Source organism: Folsomia candida, unplaced genomic scaffold (genome assembly GCF_002217175.1).
Source record: "Folsomia candida strain VU population unplaced genomic scaffold, ASM221717v1 Fcan01_Sc001, whole genome shotgun sequence".
Classification (NCBI taxonomy): Eukaryota; Metazoa; Arthropoda; class Collembola; order Entomobryomorpha; family Isotomidae; genus Folsomia; species Folsomia candida.
Window position 1 is genome coordinate 11,493,503 of NW_019091193.1, and position 27,701 is coordinate 11,521,203.

Genomic DNA, 27,701 nt, shown 5'->3' on the forward strand with positions numbered 1-27,701 from the left:
AGTTGGCGAAGAAGACCAAGAAGTTGAAGAGTTGGCTGAGAAGAACCACTTTTTCCCCGGACAAATGTTTGTTGTAGTAGTCTGACTCTAATGTGCCCTGCGCCAACTCTTCAGTCGATAACTGAGAGTACTCGAGAGATAACTCTGCAACTAACACCCTGCGTGAAACCACCAGAAACATAGCGGCTATATATCCCTTACAACGTACTTACTTGACACTAGTAGCCAACCCACTCACAAGCAATTGTGGTAATCCTGTCGGGTTACCTTTTCCCAAGCCAAGGTGATAAAGATACATATACATTACATGTGTAGTCGCCGCTACTACTACTAAATACTAAACTCAACTCGAGTGAATTTCACATTTTTTGCAATCGAAATGTGTGCAAAAATAATTCGTACTACTGTTCCAAAGTCTGTCAACTCTTAACGGACCAGGGTCGACCATAGCATAAAATACTTAATTAGAACGTGTGCGAGAGAGAGAGAGAAAGAAGCGTCCACTTGGATTTGGGGTGTTTTAGTACTGTGCGAAGTGATCAAAGTGATACACTTTCCGTGTCGTGATCTTCTCTGTAATCCTCAAAACAATATGCTCCCAGCAGCCATGGACGATACTCCAGCTGCTGTGGCGTCGACTAAGCCTCGCTCCACCGACTTTTCAATTGCGGCGATTATGTCGAAAGAGATCTCGAAAAATCAAAGTTCCTCTCCCGGTGTCGGAAACGATAGTCCTACAAAAGGTGAGACTATCATATTATGCATACTAGATGCTATGTACATATGTAGCTACATATGCACATGCATGTACGTGCAGATCATGATTTTCGTATTTTCAGTATTATTAGTGTAAAAAAATCAATGTACAAAGAAATGTGCGTTGGGTGAACATGTCGGAATCTTGTCCAATTCAATTAATTTAGGTATGTACAAATATCAAATCGAAATGATTGAAACACAGCATGAAAATCACTTAACCAGTCAACAAGAAAGAATAACTTCATAGAGAATGAAATTCTATGAGAATGATTAGGTAAATATTATTTACTGCACTTCAGGGGGTACTTCACTCTTGAGTTCAACTGTTTAAACTTTGGCTCAGGCATCATAACCTCGAAGGCCGTTTAAATTGTTTTTCCTTTTATAAATGGTTCAAACCTTCCAGTGCTAGTCTCACGTCGAGTATGATTATTTGTACACAAACTGAGGAGAAAACTCTCGTTGCTCATGTAATGCTAGCGTATCTATTTACGTGAAAAATTTTTACTGACAGTTTTTCCTTTTGCACGAATTTAGATAAACATTGTACCAGTATTGATAATAATATCAGCGATTACAACCACAACCGTAACAATCACCACCATCATCGAAATTTGTTCAGCACATCAAATGAGTCTCATCGTGGATTGGATGTCTCCGAAACTGAGGACTTTTCCGACAGCGATGGCGAAAAAGATATCGACATTTGCGATGACGACAATAAAGTCACGTCCTCCTCAGTTGAGACTCCCGGAAGTGTCAAGGACTTTGAGGATGATGACACTTGCAGTGTGGGAGGCGGGGACCGTTGTTCGCCTGGAGCCAACTCACCAGGCCCTGACGACTCGTCCGCACCCCCTCCGGCCACAACCAACCGATCGTCTAAAAAGAGTTCAAAATCCAAAAAAGTGGAAATGAAGGGACGGTAAGGATGACTGAATTATTATTTTATGCTCAAATAACGTAACATGTTGTGATGGTCAAATTATCACCATGAACTTTTCCAAGTTGACGAGGGTTTTGTTTGTCTCACATTAAATACCGAGCATGTAAACCATAATCACTCTCTATTATGTTCGTTCTACATCAAAAATATGATGGTTAAATTGCAAATCTATTTTTATAATGAAGGAACGATGTAAAACACAGACATAAAGTGAGATTTTGTAAATTTAATTATGCTCCAAGCATTGTGACAGAAAAGAGAAAGTCGTAAAAGATTCTTATGATTTCAGTACATTACAAAATTTGAATAATTAATTGACATTGGTTAACCCTTTGATCCGGGAGCCCGGTTCATAAATTTCAACATGCAGTTTCTGTCCATAATAGTTATTGCTAATAATATAATTTCAGGTGCAATGACGAGGAGCTTCTGCAGGTCCATTGCCACTTAGAAACCAAGGAATTGTGGGACAAATTTCACGACCTAGGGACCGAGATGATCATTACCAAAAGGCAAATATTAATGATAGATTAATACAACCGAATCTTACCCGTTAAAATTTGTGCTTTAATCCGTATATGCACAGAAAGGCACTTTAAGGGCCTAATAGGTCAAATACTTGAAGCAGCCAGTCTGTGCATATTAAAAAGCATATTTTTTGATAGGTAAGAATCAGTTATATTAACCTATCATTAATTTTCAACCTCTTGAGCAGTGGAAGGTAAGCCGCATTTTTTATTACTCTGTATATTTAGTATTTACTTATTTGGATACATATATTATGTCGTTAGTGTTAGGGAGGAATAGAGTTTTACAAAAATGGTATCAAGTATATAGATAATAATTTGGCAAATGGTTTGCATATTTCATCTGCCATCGTCATTATAAGATTTTGAAAGCATGGGAGATTTATTCGGTATGGGAAACCTAAGGGTATATTGAAATCAATGCGAGGGGTGTGTGTATGTGTGTGATGGAGAGTGCAACATTCTTGATCTAGTTTATTTCTTACAAGAAACTTGCATACCTGATAAAATGCCAATTTAGCTGCCCTCGAAATGCACAATTCAATGAAAATACTCGCTTTTATCAGGTGATACGCGTGCAAACAGTCTCTTTAACTCAAGGCTACGGTCAGCCAACATTAAGCGGTCAGGTGAAGAAGGTGGCATTTAAAATAAATATGATATCGTAAAATTGACCTGGAGGAGGATGAGAAACATGTTCAATATCGACACGCAATCCTTTCAAACAAGCACAAGACTGCCAATTTCCATAATAACACGAGCAGCATCACCACTTCTGATATATGACTTTCCTCACATATCTCAGAACCACATCTTTTCTTGGTTTTAGCAAAAAAATCTATATCTCAACCAACTGTAATTTAGGAGATTTGTAACAATGCACATACATACTTTGTTCTCGGCTCTTGTGCTGGTCAGACTAATTTTTATATACTTATCAAAGTTATGACGTACAAAATTGGACAAGCCGTGCATGCAAATTTTTTATAATGTGTATAATGTATAAAAGCAATTGCAGTGCAGTCTACGCAGCATACATTGTTACGTAACTAATACTGCCGAGAAAGCGGTTGGTTTGGGAGCATAACTTGGCAAGCATGAAAATCCGGATGAGCATATTTACTAAATAAATTGTTGAGATATGAGCGAGTTGGTGGAGCCCTTGGGTCCCTCGATCTGCTGCTCCAGCCATTCCGACAAAGTTACAGACACAAATGATGATTTGAGAAGACAGATACGATTTCCATTAAAAGGTTCGAGCCGAAATTTTGTTTCTTCTCTTGGCCCTTATTCTTCGTCCCTCCTCACATCCACATTTCAGAACTTAATTGCACCTTCATTTCTTCCTGATGATGAGAAGTACATGTATGTGCGTCGTGAACTTTGAGACCCTCTTCTGAACCTCGCTGCACCGCTCTTATCTTTGCCTAATTGAACTGTGACTACCCCAATATAAAGTAATGACTTAACACTTCCAGGCCCAGACCAATTTGCTCGGGCAGCCGTAAATTCTTCATTACGTATGGTTTCCATAATTCAATCCGCACCGTACTCGTGGTTGTACGTATATAGTTCATGCAATTGAGAAATAGATTTATTCTTAAGGAAGAATATTATAGAAAGATATTTTTCATTAATCGAATGCAATGAATTGTTGGGCTAGGACATCTTGTAGTGCATCTTAAACATACTTAATTCCATAAAATGCGCAGTTCTCTCTTGTTGAATAGTATGCATTTAGAATGGAATGTCTGAATTAGATAATTGTTCTTCTCCCACAATATCAATTCAGGTTCACGGTTGTTGCTCCATCAAATCATCAGCCGTTTCATTTTTTCGTACATTTGATTTATTTCAGTGTCTTATCGCTTTTCTTTCTTGGTCCAATTTATCTTGTGCGTGGGACTCTTGTTCACTCACTCACCTGCGCTTCTGCTTTCTGCCTCCTCTGACTGACAACGCTTCCCGTATTAATTACTCATTTCTACTCCAAAGCAGCACAAACCCACCAATATAGAGCAGGCAGCAGTGTGTTGTGTGGTAATTTATAACTTAAGCTACAAGTTTTATGATTTATGAGCCTCTGCTATTACGTGAAAATAAGGTGGTAACCAGAAATCATATGTTGCATTATGAGTTTCTTTTAAATGGAATTCCCCATAATACAAATTAGCGTACACGAATAAGAGAAGGAATTCTGCTATCGTTTTATTACTGCCACAGATATGGGCAGATAAGCGTGTGCGTATCGTATCACTCGCTCATACCTTGTAAATACAAGAGCAAACTCTCTTGTTTTCGAGTCTTGTTGAGTTAGTAAAAGTTGATTTGTGGGCTAACAAGAATTCTCTCGATGCTGAGCACACAACCACTCGCTCGCTACTCCTGCATCCGTTTAATTAAGATTAAGATTATTTGTCAGGTTGTAGAGATTAGCGAATTGAAGAGGAATTGTTGAAAGCAAGAAATGTTCTCAGATTGTGTATTAATTTTACTGATGTGATCCACAGAATTAGATAGATTTCTACATGTTACTCTCTGCTCTCGTAATAATGAACAGGCTGAAAGGAGATGGATGGAGCAATTGCAGTGAGCAATCCGGTTGTCGAATAACAGTTTGATTCAAATGGGAGGTTGCATTGCAATTCTATTTGATGGACAGATTCATGACTTGCTGGTCATTAGAATTTAATGGAATTACTAAATTAAAATTGTGTGTGCGCCAGCCAACACTGGTAAATAAGTTCTGGTCTTGTTAGGCTATAATTTAAATCAGAGATGAGAAAATGGCATAATTTGTTTAATAAATGTGAATAAATAAATAACCCGGCATTGATGATAATACATGTGTACCAAATGTTGGCGAGGAGCAAAAAGGAGCAGAATGAAAGAAATTCATGCAAGTAATGGAATAAGTGCATGTGTAAGAAGTGGAGTAGCAGAGTTTAGTTAGCTCAACAAGCGAAACAAGGCAATTTTCAAATCAAACGTCCTGTCGTGCTCAACTCTTTTTTTACAAAAGGATGCGAAGATGGAAATAAATTTACACATAGAGCATCACATAAAAATTTATTACCTCACCTGTCTACTACTGGAACTGATACGATGCTTGGTTATGATGTTATTCTGACAATAATGTTGCACTCGCGCAGATTCTTGTCTGCCTTTATTATTATACAAACGCGTACGAATAGGAGTGTTGTGCACACTACTTGAGCCCAACGAAACCAACCCATAAAATTATTGCCGGCGATAAAACGAGTGAATAAAATACAAAGTTTCATATTCTGACTGCTTATTTGTACGCCGTTGATGTAGACTTATTTTGCCTAAACCACACAATAATATTGCATAGGGAAAAAGAACTAAAGCTAATGTTTAGTTAGATTACATTAATTAGATTACATTAATTATGGGTTTTAAACAATTGAGTCATTTGCATCAAATTTTTTCCCACTTGGATAAGACGTGGCTGTGCTTTTTAGAGGTGAAGGAAATCGAATACTTAGTATGAACATACATACAAACCGAGAATAGGGGCAAAGCTAGAGCTATCATGTTTTTGAAATGGATGATATGCAACGGAGTGGGTAACAACAGGAGTAGTTGGCAGTTGGTTAAAGTTTCAACACTGTGATGATGCCGAGAGGAAAAGCAGGAGCGGAATCAGAGGATCGGGTGCAATGAATGTGAAATGTCATCCAAAAGGGATTAAAGTGTGGATGGAAATGTGATTTCTTTTGGGTGGCAGTACACACGGTGGTGGTGGGGATGATGACGAGGATGGCAAGCGACATATGCACCCAGTTCGGGTGTCGCTCTTCCGGAACATGGCTCCGATCCACTTTTGTCAACCAACTCTGCTCCGCCGTGTCGTCAACGCAGGAGTCGTGATACTCTTGCTGGTGTGGATTTCAGCTCCTTCCTTCCGAGTCTCATCTCCAATCCAGAGATTGTGCATTTAGCAAAAAGTGCTCACTCCCATCACGATGTTCAGCCAACCTGAATGGCTCTTGGTCCCTTTCTCACACCACAATCCGCTCTCTCTCTCTCTTTCTACATAGTTTCTGTTCACTACTCGTGGTAGATGATTGGATTTGAGGGTTGTTTCAGTTAATCAAATTGACTGGGTCACTAGCTGTAATTTATGCAACAACCTAAACGATGGTGTTCGAATCTCAATTACCCCTTTTCAGTCCTCAGCAGCATCACAGTCACCAGGATCACATCAGGGCCTCGTATGCTTTTACGAGGACGAAATATGAATAGAAATAGAGGTTTACCCTCCATCCTGACCTTTGTGGAGGTACACTGAATACAAGTTGGTTGGTGATGAGATGCGGGTGCATGCAGCAACCATACAGATGTACAACGTCTTTTACGTGTATTGACTGATGCGAATTGCATTCGAGGTGTTGCTCGATTTGGTATTCAAAGATTAAATTAATATGCAGCGTCTACAAAAAATCTAATTACTCATTGCACTGATAACCAGTTCAAGCGTATAGCTTAGAGATGTACAAATGTACATATGTGCGTTTACGCTGCGATGCACCTTGGCTATTGATAAGCTGTTGAGTTGTGAAATTGAAGAAAACGGGCTTCTGCAGTGGCATCATCTGAAGACCAACCTGCTTGACTTGACTTGACCGCAACTTGAATAATTCTTTTCATAAATGTTTCCTCCAACAGTGATGAGTTTTAATCGGTTTGGCCCTTTCATTAAGAGTTTTACTGAATTACACCTCCAGCATAATTGTATATTAAATTAAGCAAAAGCTGCTCGTTGCTGATGAATGTCAGGTAATCTACAACCACCGCTGTTGCATGGATCCCAACTTTCTTGCTTCATGTACATCACAATATATGTACGTACATATGTACGTAAATTATATGCTTATAGAAAGGAGTAAACAAGTTTTGCTTGACTGATGGACGGGTGGTAGTTGCAGAGGTTGTGGAATAAAAACTGTTTGTGAGGGTTGTAATATTTTTACCTGTAATCAATTAATCCTGGAGAATGAGTTAACAGCTCAAGAAATTCGGTGTAAACACCTTTTCAAATGTAAAAGTGTAAAGCGAGAGAGTTTGCAGCAGCACATCGTAGTCGATTCATAGCGTATGCAAGCATGCGGAAGGATGAACGTGTTGCGTTGTTGGTTAAGGACATGGAAGTGGAGATATCTTTGTAATTAACTACTGATTCAGTCTCTTCGAACAATTTAGCTTAATTGGGCGATTTTACTGCCCATTTTGTTCCTGCTCTGGTTGCCTAACAAGAGAGCAATGATGAATAAAAGTAGGTTTAGGAGGGCTAAATACATACATATCTACATAGGTTTGCATCATCCCTACAGATACATATTTAGATATTATAAACATGTAGAGTTTGCCTTGTTCGGTGGTGGTTTGCCCCATCCAGTCATGAGCAATAAAGAATAATATATACATATTTCGGCGATGAAGAATTCTAGTGATTGCGATAGCCATCTGGATAGCTAAATATCCGACAGCAGCATTAATATTTTATTTTCATACTTGTTTACCGAAAGTTGAGCAAGTCATAAAGTAGTTTTATTGTCTCCCCATTTCCGTCCACCAATCCAACCTGACATGTTTCATTACGGAGTACAAATAGTGCGAAAGCGTTTTGACAAAATCCGCCATCCCATCATCATCAACCGCGATAATTTATTTCGTACTTGTTTGCAAGGTGTGCATTCCGTCCGTGTGTACGTACATATGTAGACAAAGTTGAGGCATGGGTTGCCAACAAACAACACAAATGTTGCTACTGCATACTTACAATTATTTAAATAGGTAGGCACATAAAGTCCAAAAATTAAATTGCCTACCTGTCATCTGGAATGGTATCATACATGTATGAAACTCATGTCACGGTCGGCGTGACTTTGAAAAATTTACAACTTTGTTTTACTATTTATCACGTATTTTTTCACTTTGTCCCAAATTATACGCCACTATGAATGTGAATGCACACACCTTATCCCACAAGTGACTGATGTGATAAACCCATCGACAGTTTTCTCGCCACTCATACAGAGTCGACGAGGAAGGACGATGCGGCAGGTAGTAACATTTGGCTTGAGAGTTGAGACAAAAGGTGTAAAGACATGACTCCACAGCAATTTGTATGACTCTCCCGTAAATGGTTATCACATAAACACGGCAAACCTCAGTCCACGTTTCAAAGGAATTTAGCACATTTATGCATGTGCTGGGTACTGGTCGTGGTGACAGTTGACTTGGTCGGCCACGTCATCGCCGCAAGACTTTAAAGATGTGCAGGATTTACATTTCACACTAAATAAAGGAAGATTGCGCTTGCCGAGTTGGGGTTCTGCTTAATATTAAACAGAATCCCAGAATTTAAGACTGAATCTCTGACGGATCCGCCATGATGAGAGCAACAGCTTCGCATAATGTACATGGCTTCAAATGTATTGCATATCAGCTAAATATGTATGAAGCCGGAGGTGCTTTACTCATTAAGCAAACTGGTTTTTTCATATTCTTTGATCAAGTTATTACTACCGGATCCACATTGACAATAATTTTAATCAGACTATGTTCGCCCATGGCTAAATAAGGAATTTCCATACTTAACACGCTCAACAAATGACAGAAGCTCGAAAAAGTGCGATGGAATATGTACAGCTCTGTGGCGGTGGTTGAGTGGAACAACATTTAACATGAGAAATCTAATGTTCACAAGAGGTTTGTAGTCAATTAGAGTTTTCAAATCAGCTGGCTAACATTACCATTAGCGAGGTGAGGTAAAAGAAATAAATAACACGAGCACACGAATCAACAACTGGATTAAGGTGCATATAGTACGATCAGTAATACATAAAAGAAGGCTTTTTGTTAAAAGCTCGAAGGAGCATATATGTAAGTACCACGTGTATTAGGGTGGTAATGATGTGTATGTATGTGTGTTGGGTGGGTGTAAAGCAGTAAGTAAGTAGCAGTGAAATTCTACTTGACTTAGGAGAAGTTGATGTTGATGATGTGTTTGTTGCGTGTCCACATTTCTGTCCTCTCGTCTACACCCGACTTGTCGTGATATTCATTAAGTCCAAAATTCTAACCTCAACAAACTCCTTCATGCTCAGAAAACTGTACTATGTTTCACTGACTTATCACCTTTTCGTCCTTTTACAAAACAGGCATTTACTTACTCAAACTGTGGCGTACTGAGAATTTGTGTTGTTGATGTTGTCCGAATGTTTCATCATGTTCATTTCATGGAGAGAGAGAGAATTTGAGTATTAAGAAAAGAACGCTGGGTCGTCTGACCCGACCGAAGGCGATTACTTTGATTTGATTCATGAATCTCTCCACCCGTGTGGTCTGTAATGGTCAAATCAAAATCAAATGCTGCTGACTGAAGGGCTTTGCTGATTGCATTACACGAGCCCCTGTGTCAATTGTCCATTTTTATGATGGATTGGCCCAAATCATAGTGGCCAACTTGCCAACGCCTTTCTATCCTTTGCACAATCTCGACTCGGAATAAATAATTTCTACTCCATTATTCCTCACACTGAACATTTCTCTTTCTGCTGCCCAAAGAAATCCACCTGCTTGGGCTGATTTACTTAAATTAGGCTGAAAGTGCACTATCCCATTGTAAAGTTGGATCGTTAGATTATTTGTATGATTATACAGCGTAATTTATGTTGCATTATTAATATTAAATTCGTGTTTGATAGTGTTGCGCTGAGAGTTCATAATTCGTAATTTTACAATATTAAATACATGGTTTTTACGCTTAATTTGAGCGAAGAGTTTACAAGTTTGCCACTGGCTAAAATCAAAATATTGGTTCCCTGTCAATCTTTACCAGCCTACTTGCGATACATATGTACACCATACACTGATCAATGAATCAAAAGCCTATGTACTGTACTGATTACTGTATTGTGTTTATCAGTCATCGTTACTAATAATGTGCCTCTTGGATTCGTTAACCTTGATCTAATTTAGTATGACATATTAGTACCATAAATCACATGTAATTATGAATACATTCTATGTACTAAAAGTTTAAAATTCATACTTTCTCCACTTTCCCATAGTGCGTGGTATGCATGTGTGTGCAAATACATACAAGTTATCCTCTACATTTTTACATTTTACTTGTTAAAAATAATTCGAAAGGTTGAAGTTGGATGTTTTAGGAAAGGCAAAATATCAGTAGAAATCTGTTTGAGTGCTTTATGCGAAGCACATACATAAACATTTCAACTTTTTTTCTCATAATGGCAAACTCATATTTATACTTTTTATTATCAATGTGTCACTTTCAACTACACTGATGTCGAATTAAGACAATTTATGGAGTTATTTTTATTCACTCCTTTCGTGTATTTATGATGATTCCTGTTGAGTGACTGTTTTATCTTGGCCCAGAATGTGAGAAGTTGTCGATCGCTAAGTGCAAACAGACATGTTTTATCAATTTACTGGACTTGCGAGAGTAAGATATCCTACAAGCATTATCACAACTTTTACTTTGTATGCTCCCTCATCAATAGTCGCCATTGATAAAATTGACCTAAGAACTGTAAATTACGTTCGTTTCAAACTTTTTTTTACCCTCACGATATCAAACTCCCCGCAAGTGACCTGTGTTTGCATGTGTGTACATACAGGGTGGTTAAAATGTCACGCTACAATGGAAAATTTTTCGATGGGAAAAATCCATAAATTTCCATTAGTTACCGAAATTTTGTCTCTAAAATGCAACATTTTAAGAATTTTGTCATCAGTTTTGATAATAATTTATAAAAATCTCAATCCAAAATCTTGTAACTAATGGAGATTTAGGGACTTTTCCCATTGAAAAATTTTCCATTGTGGCGTGACATTTTAACCACCCTGTATTTAGCGTCTATTTCAACCCTTATTGACATGAAGGAAGGCCTGAACCCTTCTTCTTGATATTATAATTTCAAAATAATGCATCGAACCGTTGCGACCTTAAACAATTTGTAAATAGATTATCCTAAATGCATAAAATTCTATCCAAGATAACGTCAAACTAATAATTTCAATATTCATGCAAATATTTTTTAGCGGCATAATTCTGTTGTGTTAGCTTGCAACTACTTGAACGAATTGACGTGTGGATTATATTCCATGGATTACATTCCTGGCGCACTTTTAATTTTCAGACATGCATCTCGATCTTGCCTCACCGCGCTAACCTTTTCCAACGTTGTCGTGTACAATGATGACTCTCGTATTAAAAAGATCAGATATATCTCTAATTGCCGCAGCCAACAACTTCACCCGAAGCAAATCGCATCTCTTTTTCCTACGTATATCGTACGCAAGTGAGAGTGAGAGAGGATCAGACCCACCGCTAAGCTAAAAGTCAGAGCAAGTTAGTTGGCAGAAGGCAAAGTTGACGGCTTTGATGGAAGTCAAGTCAGGAAAAATTAAGGGAAGGCAAACCACAAAAAATATTCTCAAAGATGAAGATGATGCTGTCTATGACCCGCATCCTCCTTTCTTCCTTTTCTTACGAACTGGAGAGCACTGATACATATGCATTTTAGCTGAACGAGCTTATGTACAGATCGAAGTACGACACAATTGTTCGTCGTTTCCTAGTTATAAAGACGTTGTACACGATAAGAACCAAAATATAAAAGTCATACTTTTTCTATGATATACAGGAAGAAGTTTTAAAACTATTTAGTAAAAAGTTTGCACGCAGTCTCGAAATAGGTGAGCCGTTTAGTATGCAAACTGCAGTGAAAAGAGGACAAAAAACTCGTCTAGTTATGGAACCCACAAACCTACACGTTAATTTGGTTCGGAATTGACAACAAAACATTTGCTACGAATACGTAGGTACACCATAAACATGGTGTAAAGTTCGAATAACTCTTGTTTGTGTAAGTCAAAGGATGTTTGTTCCAGTTTTTATCATTTTCTCAAGCTGGAATTATTTGTGGTAAATTCTTTATCGTTTGCATCATGACGGGTTTAACATGATCGATGAAACTGCTGGCTGCATATGCACAAATGTATGTTTTTACAACATCATCAAATGTGTGGATTAAACTCAACTCAAACTTGGATATTGTATCGGGAAGAAGTATTTGATGGTGAATAATATTCAAATCAATACTTTATTCACTTCCAAACTGACAACCAGGCTCATAATGCAAGTTTAATAATTTTTGTTCATTTTGTTGCTGGATTGGCTCATGAGTGGAGAGCCTCAAGAGTTGAGGTCATGGGTCAGTCTGACTTAATTTATTATTCCGGACATGATCTTCAGTTTCATTTATGTATCAATTATATGTTCATTTTGAAAACAATTATACTTGTATATTGTGATTGAAGCCATGCGTGCAATGCTAGAATTTTAATAAAACTACCTATTTAAGTTTGTAGGATGGAAAAAAAGAGTGCTGTACTCGTTTCGTACTTGTAGTTGTTTCCGATTAAATGGTAATTGTATATCTGCATTTTATTGAAATTAACTGAAACTTGATTGTTGGTGGTATGTATGGCAAGCGGAGTAAAAACGTGTGGTTGCTGGTAGAAAGATCTTTAAATTTGATATCACGTCATTTATTTAATACGATCGTCGATAATTATCCTGAGAATTGGTAGATGTGTACACTAATTACTATCATTACCAGAGTCATTTTACTGAATTTGAGTGTCTAGTTTTGTGTATTTAACATCTTCGCCATATCACACTTGCAGATTACCAAATCGCCAACAATGCGTGCAGTGTGAATTTTAAATCGCTTCCTTCACTTTTCAGTGAGGATTTATTTAAAAAATAATAATTCACGATTTTTTCAAACTGCATAACACACTTGAGAGAAGCCAAAGTTTCAACGGCATCAATTTTCTTTCATGAAACAAGTGCGCGCTTGGCCCTATGCGATGCATTCATTTTTGAGCTGTACGTTAACGTTAACTCTATTTCTGCCCTTTTCCTGTTCACTCTTTAACTAAAAATCTAGTCAGGATAAATTATCGGGTATGTGGATAAGATAGTCCGCGACTTAGACTGGGTTTTCCTGTTTCAATTTCCAAATAGCAATTATCAAATGTTGTGTGAATACTTGCTATGCCACTTGATCCTGATAATGCGCCATTTAACCTTCTGTTTAATAATTACAGGCCTCTTCTCAGACCACATGAAACGCTGGTCTGCTACATATGTATATCTACCTCTCTTCTGACGGAGGTCATTATTTATAACTGGCTGTTTCATAGTTATTAGCACCTCAAATTAGCTATCTGCATGATGGTTTTATACTCTCAAGTTGATGATTGGTGCGGTAGTAAAGCTTGCATGCAGATATAGTCTTGCGAATTCGAGGCAAAAAATAATTCACACATCATCACCAAGAATTCCAAATCCTGCAATAAAAATGATAGCTGTGGCTTAATGATAAACTCGGCCTCTCGGAGGAATAAGTAGTCATCGATAAAAATTATTGTGTGCCTGAGAAATCTCTATGAATGGCAATTAGCAGCGGCATATTATTGCATAGCTCCACGCGGAAACAATGACATCTTTGGGGTTTAAGCTGGGTTATTAACATCGTAAATACAACCAAGCGTAATACATGTACTTCCATGGGGTAAAGAAAGACGAGACTCATCATCTCCCTTAAAAAGCAGTATTGATTTGTGATAAGAAATTTTAAAAAGGGTCGGACAGATCTCTGCCTATGGCATTTCCGCATTTAACAATAAAAAACGAAAAAGACAGAATGGGCAGAAGTCAGCGTTTCCTTTCCTGCACCGATCAACAAAAGTGGCTCCATTAATGTATCCTTGTTACGGTATCGGAAATGGGATCAAGTTCACATTTGGGATTAAAAATTGAAATTATGTGTAATCAAACACCTTTGCTGGTGCTAAAACATTTGCCCAACACACCATTTTCCCACATTTTAAGGATGCAGTTGAGTCATTTGAGTGAGAAAATTATAGATTTCCAAATCAGATTGAAAATGTTCGAATTGACTGCACACGGACAAGGGAAGAAGAATTGGTTGGGTACGGTGCATCTGAAATGGAACCCTTTTGAGCGTTTCCCTTTTTGTTAGCTGCTGGATAATGATGAGGGCAAGTACGTAGTTTTATGTGCATTGTATCAAATGGTGCATCTCTTTTGTTCAACTTAATAATTTCATCCTCAGAGTTGGCCTCAGTCAACTTAAATTACATGCATCGTTCTCCGTGGTGAAGTAAGCATAGTCCTCTCAAAATCGACGCTAACATTTTCAACTTGACACACTGTAACTTTTCGATGCACCAGTTGAAAAGGTTGCCAATCACACGAGGGTTAACAAGTTTTATACGCCTTACATTTATTTGGAGTTTTATATTGAAGGGTATCAAAACGAGATTAATAATTCTTTAATTTTATTTGCGTACTCGGGGTAGGTTGCTAAACGTCATCTTTTAAAGGACGTATGAAAATATGGAACAAATTCATTAACGTACTTTTATTTTCAGTCTTATTTATTTCATGATAGTATTTTCTCCTTCCCATTAAAGATTAGCGACATTATTGATATCAACTAAATTGCAATTAAATTGCTATCGTGCAGCCACACGATTCTTTTAAAGTGGTAAAAGGAGCCGATCTAATTGATGAAGGAACCTGATGCCATATGTGCAGCCAGTTATCCAGTTCGCTGGTTATTGTTAAATTCAATTAGCTGGTCCTTTGCTTTATCTTCCAGTTTATGCCACCATCGAGGGCAATACTCATCATTTTCTATGAAAAATAAGTCATGGTTTTAAGTGCGGCATTGTTACGAGTTGTTGCTCAGGATCCCTCAATGGGTTTGTTACAAGACGAGTAATTCAATAAAAGTCGAGTTATTCATTTAAAATATTTGTCAAGTCATTCAACAACAATTTACCTTGTCAAATTACAGTCTTCTTGCCATGCTATTGTGGTTCACCTTGTTAACCGAAATCACTCCCCTCACCCTAAACCACAAGTCAAAGCAAATAATAATCACAACCACACCACACACACATCCCATCTCACTTTTTCTTCAATGAATTAAACACACTGCGCATGATGTGCCGTGGGTGAAATGTCTACTATGACGTTGCACGTTGCATTATTGAAGATGACTTCAAAGCAATAAGAATCTAATTTCCTGTTTGCAGGCGAATGTTTCCGACGGTAAGGACTTCTTTCACCGGCCTCAACCTGGACACCCGATATGCCGTTCTTCTGGATATCGTACCTGTCGATAATAAGCGATACCGCTACGCCTACCACCGTTCGTCCTGGTTGGTGGCTGGAAAAGCAGATGCGCCTGGTAAGTTATCAATAGCTTTCTTATCCATACTATTCTTGAGACGATTTATTTAGTAACAATAGCAAACAACTTGGGGTAAATGTGAGATTGGGACGTTTACAAAACATCAATTTTAACTGTGATTTGGCATGAAATATTTTCACTAAATGTAATTTGTATCAATAAAATCGCTTGAATCGTAGTTATAATTGATGATCTTTATACATTTCCTGACTATGTTTCCATTATTAATTAGAGATTGAGACAAGAAATCTTTTATTCTAGCACCCAACCGGCTTTACGTTCATCCGGATTCTCCATTTACGGGAGACCAACTTAGGAAGCAAGTAATCTCATTCGAGAAAATTAAATTGACGAACAATGAGATGGATAAAGGCGGACATGTAAGTCTCATTTAATTTATTATGCTTACACAAACGCAACTAGAAGATTATCTGTTACATCAGTCCCATTTCCTTCCATCATCGCCCTCCTAAATCATACGCACAGAGCTGGAGAAAGTGGCTGACAAGGGAACCTTAAGTACTGTCCCATCTCGATTTCCTTTCGGATAGTCTTATTTGATAGATAATTTAGTGTAACGGAAACTTTGTCATAGAACATACGGTGCAAAATCAGTCGCATATAAATATAGATATTTATGCCGCCCTATATATATATGCCATAGTGGAGGGACCCCGTAGGGTCCCTCCCAGATGAACATTTTTCCAGTTTTCCAAAAAGCTTAAAATCTCGAACGAGGTATGGAAAAGTTATTTTATTGAGTATGTCGAAAACTGACGATACAAATTTCCAGAATTTTTTACAACTTGCAAATATAAATTTAACCAACAAGTTTGAAGAACACGTTAAATAGATTAGCATTGGTCATGTTATATTGTTTCATGAAAAATTGTGAGTTTCAATTTTTGAAATTTTTGGCCCATTGTGTTGAAGTTAGGAAAAATTGGGGTTTGAAAACTTTTTTGTGTAATGCTTAAAAGAAGTTTAACATATTAATTTTGTTGAAATTTAAAAAAATGACGAAATTCAAATTTAGAAAATTTTGCAGAATTTCACAATTTGGAAAAATGACAAATGCTAGCATCGTTTTTTACAGATTGATGATCAGCATGAAATTACATACAGGTGTATAATTTATAAACTTCATTTCATCATTCCGAAGGCTGTTATCTATGTTAAAAGCATTGGTAAAATGACACGTTTTGGACCAGCTCTCGCCAAATATTTCGCGACAACGTGATTTTGCACCGTATGTTCTATGACAAAGTTTCCGTTACACTAAATTATCTATCAAATAAGACTATCCGAAAGGAAATCGAGATGGGACAGTACTTAAGGTTCCCTTGTGAGTTGTGGATGGATTATAAAACATGAGCTAGACAACATAAATAATTGTCGCATTGAGATATAACTGAACATACTAATGGAGCGAAGTACTGAAATTTGAGAAAATATGGTGATTTCGATTTCTGTGCCAGATTCTAAATAACTAGGCTGCAAAGTTGTAAACAATGTCACCTTTCAAGTCCACTAATAAATTTTGGTCGGTCACTTTTACGCGTTTTACGACATCACTGATTATCTATCACTGATTGAGCATAACAGATCTACGAACTAAGATTTATAAATGTGTCTCTAATCTAAATTCTAATCTGTCCATATACATATGCTGCCTACATATATACAATCTCTCTCTGAGAAGCTAATACGAGTACCAGAACAAATTTATGTGGTTTTTGAGAAAATTCCATTCTGAAAAGGCAACAGTAATTGAAACTCGTTTGCCTCTGGAGCAAACATTATGCTATCAAAGGAATCAAAAAGTGTACATTGAAGATGATCGATCCCCTATAAATGTCTCCCGTAAGTTTACAATGTCGTAATGGACTGAACGAAATATCTGACGTGCATTGTATTATGTGCACTAGTCTACACTACTACCTTCTAATTTGTTCAAGTGCTCACAATTTGTGTAAAGTGTAAACTGTAAACTTAGAGAATGGGATGCTAACTGTCTCATACATTTGGTCCCACAACATAACGTGCTCTTCAAATGCATGGTTTTATATATTTTTTTTATAACTTTTCATCCGTATGCAAGTACATGGCTGGTTGTATACACATATATCGATATGTATATACTCATGTCTAGGAGATGATAAGATGATGATGAACCCCTCCGCCTGGTAGCCTTCTGTTCCTTCTTGCCTAACATTACTACAATTACTATGAGCCGGCTCAGCAAGTTTTTTTGGTCGTTCCAGTCACTCGGAGAGAGTTTTCAGTCAAATTCACCTTGTACGAGTATGAGTTACGTACTTATGGAAGAACATGTGGTTTGATACCTTGGCTGTGAAGTAGCAAAACGTTTGATTCCTATCGTTTTCCATCGTTCTAAATTATTATTGTCATTACGTGCTCGCTCCCAAACAGTTATATTCAGGTTGCTTTTTCATTGTCTATTTGTATGCCAGATCCAGATGAGGGGAAACATGTAGCTAATATGTAGTCGTGCATACGGGAATATCAAAAAATTTTGATGTAGAAAGTGGGGGAACAGTCCAGCGCCCCCGCTGTACATGCATGTCTTTATGTGTACAGGGACGAAATACAGCTCCTCTATCTTTAAATTCATGTGATTGAGACCAATGATAAGGAAACCCCGTGTAGCAGTAAACCAGACTTTATTTTCAACCCTTGCAATAATTTATTTTGGACACTTGCTTCTTTTCTGGGTGGTCGCACGGTGTGCACAATACAAACAAATAACAAACTCACGATTTGTACAATCCTCGCTTTTGGTGTGAGAAGGCAATTGGTAGGAAATAAATATATCGAACACAGTTCAATTTCCATTCAATTAGTGTTATTTAAAAAAAAGTCCCTACAACAATCTACATCAATACTTACACACCCACCATCAATGCATAAGCACGCCAAATGCCGGCTAGAAAATAATCCAATTGTGTTGGCGTGATTTTATTAAAAGTTCAGCCAATTACATTGGCTGAACAATGTATTTTGATTAGATTAGACAATTCCCAGTTTTGGAGAGGTCGCATTTATCTTAAAGGTCCAAGTAGTCAAGTAGTACTACCGTCGTAGTGTATCCTATACTCTGTATAGTACTGTAGTACATGTACATACTGCAAACTCGGTAGTGTGTATCCCTACCGAATTTGTAATGGTGTTTGTCAAAATGCTATAGGATATAGCATTTTAGCAAAATATAGGATTTCGGAGAATAAATTTACATCCAAACTTCTTTTGCCAGAGTAGAGCCAAAATGAACTGGTGAGTTTATACAGATACGGAGATGGAGATATTTATGGTAGATGGACAAAACCAGCACGAGTAGTGAAAACTGTGATGTGGTCAGAGATTGGACAAAATCTAGTTTATGCATACATGAGCTGTTTTACATTCACAACTAAATATGCAGTATGAAACACATTTTGGTGTCGTCAGTTTGGGTCCTCCTCCGCCGCTCTATGAGCCAACATTGGACTGATAAAAATGTAAAGATGAAGCCACTTTTTCAGATTGTGTAAAATGGATGATGTGCTCACAAAATGAAATAAAATGCAGCACGCACACACTCGCATAAAAGCTCCCACATGCATGCATGCAAAAGGTCCAAATCCACTCTATTTTGAAAGAAGCTTGGGAAATTGAATAAAGCAATTTGAGGTTGGCCGAGACAGGCTGTTACTTCATCTCGCTCATGTCATGTTGTTTACATTTACAATTTACTACTAGGATAACCACAACTGCCTGCTTTCTCTTTTCCCAAATCGGGCAACACTTGTCCACAATAATTTGTATAATGGAAGGGAACGGGATTTACAACAGAGAGACGGCAAAGTGTATATGTTTCTGGATATATTTATGCATGCAGTAGTCGAGCCGAGTGGCGTGTCGAGGTGGTTCAAAGGCGTTATTTAAATTGTATTGTCTTTACAGTTGGTACTAAACTCGATGCATCGTTACCAGCCAAGAATTCACATAGTGAAATGGAGAGAAGGAATTGTTCCTGGAAACTCTAATATTGACTTGGATTCCGAGCAGTTTCGCACTTATATCTTCTCCGAATGCGTTTTCACTGCTGTTACGGCGTATCAAAACCAATTGGTGAGTACTACGCTTTTTTGTACTTTTTATTGTTAAAATGCAAATGTAAATCTGCCGAAGCACATCACGACAACATGTATCAATCTGTGTCCGTACATATTTACATACATAAATATGTACGTACACATCACGAAGACATTCCGATACACAACCAAGCCAAGTTTCCACATTACTATATTTTAGCGCGAAAGCATGACAAAAGGGTTAGCAAAAGGTGCAGAGATTAAGTCTAGATTATTACAGCATCTGTGCATTGTACAAGAGTATATACGTCCACTTCTCGCTGCCCTTTTTCGCTTCTGAGAAAAAGTGTCAAATGGGTCTTTCTTCTGGACTACGATACAAAAAATGGGATACAAGCTGTATATCCATCCATATATCTAAACACATTCATAAATACATATATATTGCCTCCAGTTTTGTAGGGGTGTCTGCCATCAGTTCGTTAGAATTGCCCACTTTTGAAGTGATGGCTCACCAAAATGCACTTGATTCAATGCGAGACGTACATAGATGTGCATATAGTTGTACGAACTTACGTACCATTCATTGTATTTAAATTGAGATATTTGTAAAAGAAGATCATTTATTACCCAAGTGTCATTATTATCTTGTCATCACAGTCTTTAATATTAACAAAGGTTGAGATGACTCCGTCATTAAGGTTTGCAATTTCTGCTGAATTGTACTCATAAAAGAGAATATCGTCATAAACCGAACATAAAGAAATAAGATGTTGTGTTATATAATTACAATAAATTATCGTGCCCCTCGCATTGTCTCTTGGATTTTTGCCATTTATAGGGATCTCTCCCACGGAACGGAACTTTTATAATTTAACAACACCTCGGGAAGGTCGCACAATTGTAAATCATAGTGACGCATTGTTGATCACAAAGTTAATGACGAGTCCGAAATTTATGTCTTGCCTGGTGAAATAAAAAAAAGACCAAGAAAGATATAGTTGCTGTTCCAGTTGTTGTTGTTAGTTTGTGGGCAAGTAAATCATGCATAAAGAAGTCTTCGTGGTAATTGGATGTACGTACCACGCTAACCAACTCTATCTCTCCCAAATGCTATTTACAACCAATGCTACAGTTTTATTCGCCCCTTTAGTCATAGTTGAAATGTTTTACTTTATTTTATTTCACCGATTCAGGCCACCCATGGCGGTGGCCATAGGATTCATACATAAGCCAAATACCGCATCTTGCCCAAATTAAAAAATTGCCAGGATGCCTCATCAACGTACGTACGTGCATATGATCTCTTCATCAGTAAAAGTGTTGCAAGAATGTAGATGATGGAGACTAATGTGACAAACTCGGCTTGGTTGGAAAAAGATAGGTATGCGACTTGGAAAATTCGGTTCGGGTCCTCTGACGAGCTTTGAAGTTTAATTGGAGGATTTGTTATTCTGAGCGCTAATTACTACAACACAATGTTTCGCCTTTTTCCAGTTCACCAAACTAGACAGAAATAACTTGTTTTTACAGATCACACCAGTTTTTGCTCATTTCTTAAATTTACTTGCCTGTGATAATGCAATTTCTACTCTTACCATTGTTTTTTCTTCTTTATTTTGACAGATCACTAAATTGAAGATCGATAGTAATCCATTCGCCAAGGGCTTCCGCGATAGTTCCCGTTTGACAGATTTCGATAGGTGAGTTACTATTTTATATAAACGTAAATATATAACTAAATAAAATTCAGATTTAGTTGTATTTGTTTGAAATGCATATTTAAGAGTACAGTACTAAATACGTTGCATGGTTTGAGAGTCGAAATGCGTATGTGAAACAACGTGAGATTGTTTATTTTGTGGGGTTTCCCTTGTCGATAAGATCTACAGTGATCGTTTGGTGATTTGCATACCAAACACTCAAATTCTTTATTCTTTGTCTTACACACGTCGTCTCACGGGTTTTGATAGGTGGGCGACAGACACATCTTTTCTCTGATTACATTTCTCCTCTCTCCTTCAGTTCACTATGCTTCGCCATCCGCCCAAAATTCCAGCTTTCCTCTTTTCACAGCTTTTTTCATTGTTCGCTCTCGAGGAGAAATAGAGAAAAGTCTGCTTAACTCGTTTCAGATGTGAATTTGGGATGTCGGATTTGTCATGGCGTGAAAATGCAAACTAGCTCAAGAAGTCGTCCGCATCGTCTTCCGTGCTTGGTGGTCCAAATTCTTCTTCATGTCCTCGTCGTTAGATTTTTTGGCATATGTTTCGGATCCACAGCTCCACACCCATGTTGTTGACTTGTGACTTTTGTCATCTGAAACCTCGGATCTTCCTTCCAAATACCTAAACTACATAGTTATATAACATATATTTAGACATCTTATTATAAACTTTGGATCTGTGTATCAAAGTCGCTTAATGTTTTTTTTTACAAATTCACACTATTGGAAGCATACAATAAATGACATGAAGTGGGTAGTTAATTGGTTGTTGCCAAAATATCTCATCAGGTTTGCCAGTTCAACACGAAGCCAGGATCGAATGGTTCGTGGTTCATAGGTTTTAAAAAGTATACAACAAAAATTTTATTGGTTTCACACATTGTATGAGCAACCCAGAAATCTTAGACCGACGCCAACCACTTCCAAATAATGTATTATTATTCTAAAGAGTGTTTATTGAAGCAAAAATTGCACGTTCACGCTCTTTAAGTGGGGTGCTCGTTCAGGCAGAGGAGTTGAATTTCATTGTGTGCAAAGTAGCAAACATTTTATACTTGTTGCAAAAATATTTTTATTACGGGAAGCTGCTCAGTCGGATTTTATGGACATTTGCAAATCTACGTTTATGAACACAAAATAATGAGTTGTGTGCCTAATGCTTTATGTTTCAAATTCTAAAGTTGATCGTAAAACGCTTTTCCACCCATTTGAGGATTAATGGTCCTTTAAACTTGAGTTGCATAGGAATTGTCCGACGCTGTTTATTGTTCATACAAACATGTTTAGTTGGCAATCCAGACCAACCCCAATCGTTAAGTGCAAACTACAACAATGTTTCTGAAACAGCGTTGAGCTGGATGAACACGAAAAGTTTAATTTTAATTTATGTTTTGCACAGGTTTAACATTTAGGAATTTATTTATGTTAAGAAAGTTATTGCATTTTGAACGATCCTTTCTTCTTCTTTTTCCACCTCAGCTAAACATTCTTTATCAATAAAAAATGTTTATGGTGCTAAAAAATTTATTGCATATCCTCCCACGACAATAAATAGTATTCATGTGTAATTGGAGAGTTATTAGCGAACACTATTTAATTTTGCTTCTAAATTTATCTGAAGGTGAGACTTCATTTGCATTGCTTAAGCAATGTTACATGTTAAAAAAGTTACAAAAATTACACCTTGTCGCAAGATATTGTTTTAAAGCGTGTAAAATAACAATTTCAGTAACTTTCAGTAACAGTTTCAGTAACTTGTCGGTTTTTTGACTAATGAGGTTTTTGTACTTATCGTTTCTGAAGTTTTCTAACGGAGCCAAACTCACCATTGATTAATTGCTGACAACAAGTTTTCAGTGTGAACACAGGAGAAAATAATCATGGGGCTCGTATTGGTTTTTGAGGCAATCCTTGTTCCGCAAGAAGGGCTCGTCTGGCCCTACTAGGAATTACTCGGGTCATGAAAACAGAAAATCGAAAGGATATTAAAGTGTTTAAAGTGGGTTGTAACGAGAGAAGGAAACAAATTGGCTGTACTTATTAGGAAACGTTGGGAAACATGAGGCCATTTATATTGCGAGAACTGTAAAGGAAAGGTAATAATTTGTGGTGCCGATGGATAGAGATGAGATGACGTTGGCTGGGGATATAGTGCAGACTTGTTGTGATTATTATTATTTGCTACAACTCACCTCCACCATACACAAACCTCTGTCTGTCTCTCTCTCTCGGAACTAAATATATATATATATAGTGAAGTTAGATAAGTATTCGCATTATGCCACTGGGAAACAATGTATCAATGGCAATATTTTTTAAACTTTAACCAAAGCATAATGGAATTTGCAGGCCAAGAATAATAGAGTTTGCATCGTGGCTTCCTCCCTGGATCAACCACGTATTTCAAAATATACCATCCAGACCGTGCATGTAAATATGTAGCAGGCTGGGATAAGAAGTAAGAGAAAGTTGAAAGCATAATTCACAGCTTAGGTTTGGCAATTTATGGCCTTTGGAGTAGCGAACATGTAAATTGGGCATTTAGGGAAATGAAGATGTTTATACGGATGGATGATGATGATGATAGCAATATCTGGTGGTACTAGTCGGATCAAATTGTTCGAGTGCGAAAGAGTCTTCTCCGCTGCTGCTGGTTATGTGTGTAGAGGATTCCACTCTGCGATCTATATTGCTTTCCACCATCCCAGTCCATGGGGACCATCTGTGATTTACCCTTTCCATAATTATAAGATCGATGGTAATAAATTTCCGTGTCCGTGACCCGAAAGGCGTTGAACCTCCAGTCACCAGCGAAGGATGCACCCAACACTTTAACACTATTCATTCTCTCCTGGCGTTTCTACTCCTCCAGCTTCTGCCATTCTTTCTGATGAAGAAACCCATTCTTCAAATTTTTGAAATTTTGACTGAGCTGAAAATAAGAGAAATTAGTTAATGGTTCATATTTAGATGCATACATTGCGTGCCTAGTTCACAATTTCAATTTCCTTTTTGGTTCCCATTTGCAGGCTTGGGTAATTGAGTTTTCTGTAGCATTCCGACAGTCGCCATGCTACGTACTATACGTATAGTTTCATTAATTAGGAAAGAAGAGGGGAAGCGTGAGATCCAATAAATTAGAGCGTAATTCCCCTCTTCGTGGTAAATTTGTTGTATCATTTTATTTCTCGCTTGGATCCGACTTGCCTTTTCTCGTCGTTGCATGATGCGTCCATACATATGTATTTGTACATGCGTACGTACATACGTGCATGCATATATTCTTAAACCATACTTGTTGGTTTGGGGTGATGGCAATGCAACTCGAGAGGAAAGTCGCATATTATTCGAAATATATCCGGATGCTCGCGTCCTCCTTCCTTCCACATAGTCACGAACGATTAAAGTGAAGTTTTGTTTAGTGAGCCGTTGGGGATTGGAAATCCTTTAGTCCTTTTCTCCCCTTCCCCTCCGCAGCCACTTATTTTCTTCTCTCTCTCTCTCTTCCGCATGCATAGATATACAGACGCACACGCCACTCGCACTTTTTCTCTCCATTTTCCTCTATTTTGGGGCTGTACTCTCTCTTGAAAGAATAATGTAATAGAAAATTTGTCTTTTGGTGGAAACCAAGTGATCTTATTTTCTGCAGGGATCCTTGCGACTCAATGCTTCCGTTGGAGCATCACTTCCTCCGAACAGCGGCAGCCACACCCCTCCGACTCTTCTCCGAAATGGACATGGACAACAACAATCTGATGAACTCTATTGAGAAGGCGAGGATTCTGCAGCAACAATGGGGGGCACGAGCAGCCGCACTTGGTTATCCCGTCGGCGGAGGTGGTGGTGGTGGCGGAGGAGGCGGCGGAGGAAACCCGAGTGGGGGTGACCAGGCCTCCCTTCATCACCTTCTCGCAGCAGCCGCAGGTTCCGTCCCCTCACTCCCCCAACTCTTCACGCTGAATCCCACTCGAGGCAGCCCGTCGCCACTGCCCCTCCCAGCGCACTTGTGGTCGCAGTGGTCAGCCCTTTCTCAACTTCCACCTGGTTTCCTCACCCAGGCGTCTCAACATCCCCAACAGCAGCAGCAACAACTCCATCACCACCACCATCACCAACAATTGTCCCAGCAACAACAACACCATCAATCACCAAACAACACACCTTCCTCCGGGATTAGTAACAACAATACAACAACCAACAGTCCGAGCGGTGGGAATCGAGGTCGGAGTCCAATTAACTCCAACAACTTGAGATACACTCCGTACCCTTCTCCAATGTCGGCCAAAGCGGCGTCCACCTCCCCAAATCCGGGGTCTGTACCCCCATCTTCACTAATTAACGAATCCACGATTGGGGTTGCCATCAACTCCAGCTCCAACCGCTCATAGCCAAGTCATCATCATCAACAGGAACAATCCCATAATAATAAATAATTAGTGTGTATTAATCCATGGGTTCAGCTCAAATAGTCATTTCTTAAAGGAACAAAATAATGGTTATATAGGCAGCTTACTTTTTTCAATGATTCCAAGTCGTTGTTTTTGTGTAGGTGGTCGATTTGATGCATAAATCGACAAAATGTGAGAAGGTAATACAAAAGCGTTCAAGTAAATCGATAGGCTGGACGGCGAAAAAGACAATTATGTATGGCTACCTACTTTCCTTGTGGTATTATTATTATTACTATTGTTAGCATAATGCTGTTAATTGTTGGTGTCGTTGTGTCGCTTGTTTTGGCAAAATTCGTCAAATAGCATTTTATAACATTGCCCCAGTTCCTTCCAAATGTTCAGCTTATTCCAGTCATTGTTCATTTTGAGAACACTTTTTCATGTGCAGTAGTTAGCTTACGAGATAGTCTTAAATATATTGTCCAGCAAAATGTTTGAATGTGATGACTCCTGCAAAAAGTATTATTAACTTTAATTTAACTGTGTAAGCCCGCAAATGTATGTTACCTATAATTTTAACATTGTATTTAAGTAGTAATAAAATGACGTTTAATAAAAAGAATCTCAAACAAATTTTACAATAAAACCTTAAACTGATACTTTGAAGAAAAAAGTAATCCAAAATAAATAAAAGTAGTGTCGACTTGGTTAGTTCTATCATCATTATTATTGTCCCTGCACGTATATATGCATACATACTTCTGTTCTTTGGGTATCTTCCATGGACAAATACTGATACGTACATAAATACACGGCCATACGTGTCACATAGCTGCCACCCATGGACCCAACCCAATCTGGAAGCGATGCAATTGTGTTATTACTTATCTGTACAGGGGACGATATTAGGAGGATGGATTTCCTTTCCAACCCAACGTCAACTGGCTTGTTTCACCTGTCAACCTTAATCGAAGGAATGTGTCACAGTCAATCCAGCGCATGGATGACAAGTTGGGTTAGGCAGTCTCATTTAATAAACCTTCTAGCGACCTGATCTCTCTTGTAAATAGGTACACGTCCTGCTGGAGAGGAAAACCTGGAAGAATTTAGTGACCCATCCCAGCCAGCCGGACGCCTTTCGCGTCACCCTCATCCATGTAAATTCATATCATCTTATTTGCTTTTGTGGTATCAAATTAAATCACTGTTCCACACAAGGATAAAACTTGTCCAACTACAAGACTTTTACTTGTTGTCTTCATCCATCTTTCTAATCTTGGAGATGAATAAAATGAGGCAAATTATTGGTGCAGGCTATATCATTACCTCTGATTCGAAGCACCAGCCCTACTAATCTCAGATTAAGATTAGATTCACTTTCCTAAGCTCATCGCCAGCCAACTCACAAGTGGATGCTGTTATTACTCTTTTCATGTGCAATCAATCAGGACGTGTTTCAAACGCGTACTTTATATAATTTGTACCAGTTTATGAATATGTCCAGAAGCTACTTGATTTTATTTCCAACATCCACAATTTTCATGGAGCAAAATCTCTTGAAGCATCAAATATACGTCCATACATACGTATCAGATTTGACTATATGTATGTACGGCATAAGCATATGAGGAGAATAATTTGTAACTTTGTGAAGAGAGATGAATGCATGCTTTGTATGCAACATTGGTGCATATATTCACCATCCACCCGATTGCCACATATTAGAATTTGAGCACTAAAGAAATATGTAATTCAGTGCCCGTGGTGAAAAATTAATTTTATATTTTATTTTATGCCATCTTATCACCACATCTATGCAACGTGTAATATCCGTTAAATACTTAGTTTATGCAAATAGGTAGCAGCCAGAATACACTTGCGAATAATTGCAACCTGTGTC

General features: G+C 38.0%; 1 protein-coding gene across 2 annotated transcripts; it reads left to right on the forward strand.

Annotated features, from left to right (window-relative positions):
* Positions 1-26,454, forward strand: LOC110849929 (T-box transcription factor TBX20). Of its 2 annotated transcripts, none has more exons than XM_022097413.2 (9): positions 1-743; positions 1,297-1,684; positions 2,116-2,217; positions 2,421-2,426; positions 15,430-15,584; positions 15,849-15,967; positions 19,551-19,718; positions 21,308-21,384; positions 25,042-26,454. In XM_022097413.2, exons 1-9 carry the CDS (start codon positions 593-595, stop codon positions 25,796-25,798), a joined length of 1,923 nt encoding a protein of 640 aa, XP_021953105.1. In that variant the 5' UTR covers positions 1-592; the 3' UTR covers positions 25,799-26,454. The 2 variants fall into 2 exon arrangements, with proteins under 2 accessions (XP_021953105.1, XP_021953113.1); XM_022097421.2 differs by having other exon boundaries at positions 2-743; positions 25,060-26,454.
* Positions 26,455-27,701: the final 1,247 nt, after the last annotated feature.